Source organism: Phytophthora parasitica, assembly GCF_000247585.1.
Source record: "Phytophthora parasitica INRA-310 unplaced genomic scaffold supercont2.5, whole genome shotgun sequence".
Lineage (NCBI taxonomy): Eukaryota > Oomycota > Peronosporomycetes > Peronosporales > Peronosporaceae > Phytophthora > Phytophthora nicotianae.
In genome coordinates, this window is record NW_008648991.1 from 1,610,926 (window position 1) to 1,613,888 (window position 2,963).

The 2,963-nt window shown below is 43.9% G+C and overlaps 1 protein-coding gene across 1 annotated transcript; it reads right to left on the bottom strand.

Moving 5' to 3' along the window:
- Window positions 1–1,367: 1,367 nt before the first annotated feature.
- On the bottom strand, window positions 1,368–1,700 carry PPTG_21473 (hypothetical protein; the record flags this gene model as incomplete). The annotated part of the gene is made up of 1 exon (XM_008897484.1): window positions 1,368–1,700. One exon carries the CDS (start codon window positions 1,698–1,700, stop codon window positions 1,368–1,370), a length of 333 nt encoding a protein of 110 aa, XP_008895732.1.
- Window positions 1,701–2,963: the final 1,263 nt, after the last annotated feature.

Genomic DNA, 2,963 nt, shown 5'->3' on the forward strand with positions numbered 1-2,963 from the left:
CTCAGATGTATTCCGGTGAATAGCAAATCGAACCGAATGTTTAATCTGACCCGAAGCCGATTTGTAAGTAAATAAGCCGGAACTAGCGCTCTGGCCATGGCTAGCTCGAGTAATGTAGGTATTAGTAGGTCCGCCTCCGCTGAATCTTACTCGAAAACAATTGTTTTTACTGTACACAAAAGTGTACATGTAATCGTCTCTGTTCTAACATTGTACATATAGATATGCCATATACACAATCATCATTGTACATGTATACTCTGAACGACATATTTATATTCGTCTACTGTAGAGTAATTTGATACACAAAAACCACACATTTATAGTAAAATTGTCGTTTGATAAGGTGGTGAGCAGATCTCGTTTTCGAATGACCGCATAGCGGTAATACTATTGCAGTTGTTATTATGGACTTGCCTATTCGATCCTGAGCCATGTTTAAAAAAGCCGCAAGCATATACTGACGCCAATGGTGTAGCACGATCAGGCGCACGCATTACATGTAGCAATGAGTACACGCTCCAAGGCTAAACTTGGAATGCTGAATCATGTTCACTAAAACCGCCCTACCTAGCCACCGAAAACGGCCTTGACTACGCTCCGGGTACATTATGCACGCGTTATTATACCTAAACTTACTTATAATTATCACCGCAGTTTTTACACCTGCTAATATATTTGAGTGGATCCGAAAGCTGGTTTAATCTGGCCAGTCGTATTTTAATGCAATCGTCTTTACAGTTTTTATATGAAAATTTTTTAAGAAAGGTTTCTTACTTAGATGCTTTCAGTAATTATCCAAAATAAATTTAGCTACTCGGCGATGCCTTTTTTATCCCTGGCGTACGTGACAGGAGACTAGACTCTGATCATAGTGGCAGTTAGCGGGCTGTCGTTGCATACACTGGGGTTCATTATCGTACCAGCTGAGACAGAAGCAGACAGCAATACTCAATGGTACCCGTTGCTGCACCTGTCTGGGAAACATGCGACGAGACAAAGCAATTGCGCGACAAAGTTCGAAATCAACACAGATACAGAAACTTATTCTTATCAAAGTCAACTTCACCGAGATGGGCTTTTGCGTTTACTATTGCCCAGCTATAGATGTGTTTCCTTACTCTTCCACGCACATACGGACATATTGGTATCGAATATATTGTAGGGTCTTCCTGTCGACAAGACAAAGCGGTTCGGTGCCACAAAAAAGCTTAAAGCCAAGTAGCACGTACACGCCGCAGTTGTACTGTCCCCTAGTCCCGTCTTAAACGTACCCGCGCACAAGACACATTCACACCACATGGCAATAGTGACAAAAAATTTTGAACCACATCTTTACTTACGCCTAGAATGTAAGAGGAAAACGACTAGTTGTACACATACGCTTTGCCTTTTCTAGGTCTATCATGACAACACACCAGTGGTTTCCGTTGCAGTTCACTGGTATCAGCATCCTCTCGTTCTTCATGATCTGATAACGCGCGGCAAATGATCGTCGCATCAGTCTGAGTCTGTCCGTCCCCAGTAACTCCCAAGGTAGCGGGTTTGATAGGAATGACATAGGATTTATCACGATATAGCTTCATTAGAATAATTTTGAACCACTGCATGTTGAGCAAACTGGCCTTTCCAAGCGCATCGTGGGCTATAATAGAAAAGATATTGTACTTCGTCTTTGTACCGTGAGTAGCGTTGATCATGAGGGCCTCAGGAAGCGATTAAACAAATCTCTCATATGCTTTGTTTGCCGCGTAATGCATGTGGTAATGTCCTACATAAACCAGGTCATCCCACCGTTAGTATATTATTCGCTGGGAGAAACATCAGTTCAATAGCATACCTTATCTTGTACCCGACAAATATGCGACCGATGTTGACCGTCTACTAGAGAATTTTATTTTTTTGCTTGCACCAGCCTTGCGAAGTTCGTGGACAGTCTCCACGGTATCCGATTCGATTGCAGTTCTGTTTTCTGGGTATTGAATAAATGTTCGTCTGCTAAGAGCGTGGTTATGATCCAACCAGACCGATGTAATACGCAGAGCAAATTCTGGAGATGTAGAGTCCACCGCTTGAACACAGGCTAGACCTACACGTGCAAGATAGACCAGCAGTTGATTTAAGTCACCCAATTTTATGCCAACTGAGCCCAAATAAGCCTGCCCGAACCCAACTAAATCAACTGAAAACAATCAAAGGGGGGCAGACCTTACACGAGCTTCACACATCATCGCGGTAGATAACTGTCTCTTGTACTTCCCCTTGCGTCGAGGTTAGTACTTGCCTGTATGCTTGCATACAATCGTCTTGCCACAGTAGTTCCAGCTTTCAGGCGCTAGAGAGGCAGTGGAACGCAGCGCTTGATTCTTCGTGTTTCGATCTTGAACCTTGTTATTGGTACAGACTCGAAAACTCTGTAGGTTATCAGGTGTAACGTGGTTACACGCAAATGGCTACATGTAGCCACTTGGTTACGAAGGGTTTTCACATTCAATGAGCTATTACCTGGAAGTTTTCTCTCATGCAGCATTGTAGGTCAGTGTGGAGATCTTCCCACAAGCCAAATTACATCTGGATAAGCGGGGGGGGAGGGGGGGGGTTGCGACGACGTCATTCCCTTCTATGTCGTGATGCATCTAGGTGCCGTTGTACAAAATGAGTGCGGGAACTTAGCGTATACAGAAAACGTTATTTGGACTATCCCTCTGACAAGAATTGAAATTTCGTTCCGATTCCACGACAGCGAAAAACTGCCTCTCATACCCAATAATAATCTCAGAATAGCACAAAATTAGCGGTCATCTAAAGGTCACTGGGTTGTGGGTCAATCGCGACCCCGGTGAGGTTGTCTAGTCTTCAGACTGTATCAGCAGTGGGTAGACAGCACTGCGACCCCGGTGAGGTTGTCTAGTCTTCAGACTGTATCAGCAGTGGGTAGACAGCACTTGGCTAGCGTAAATAAG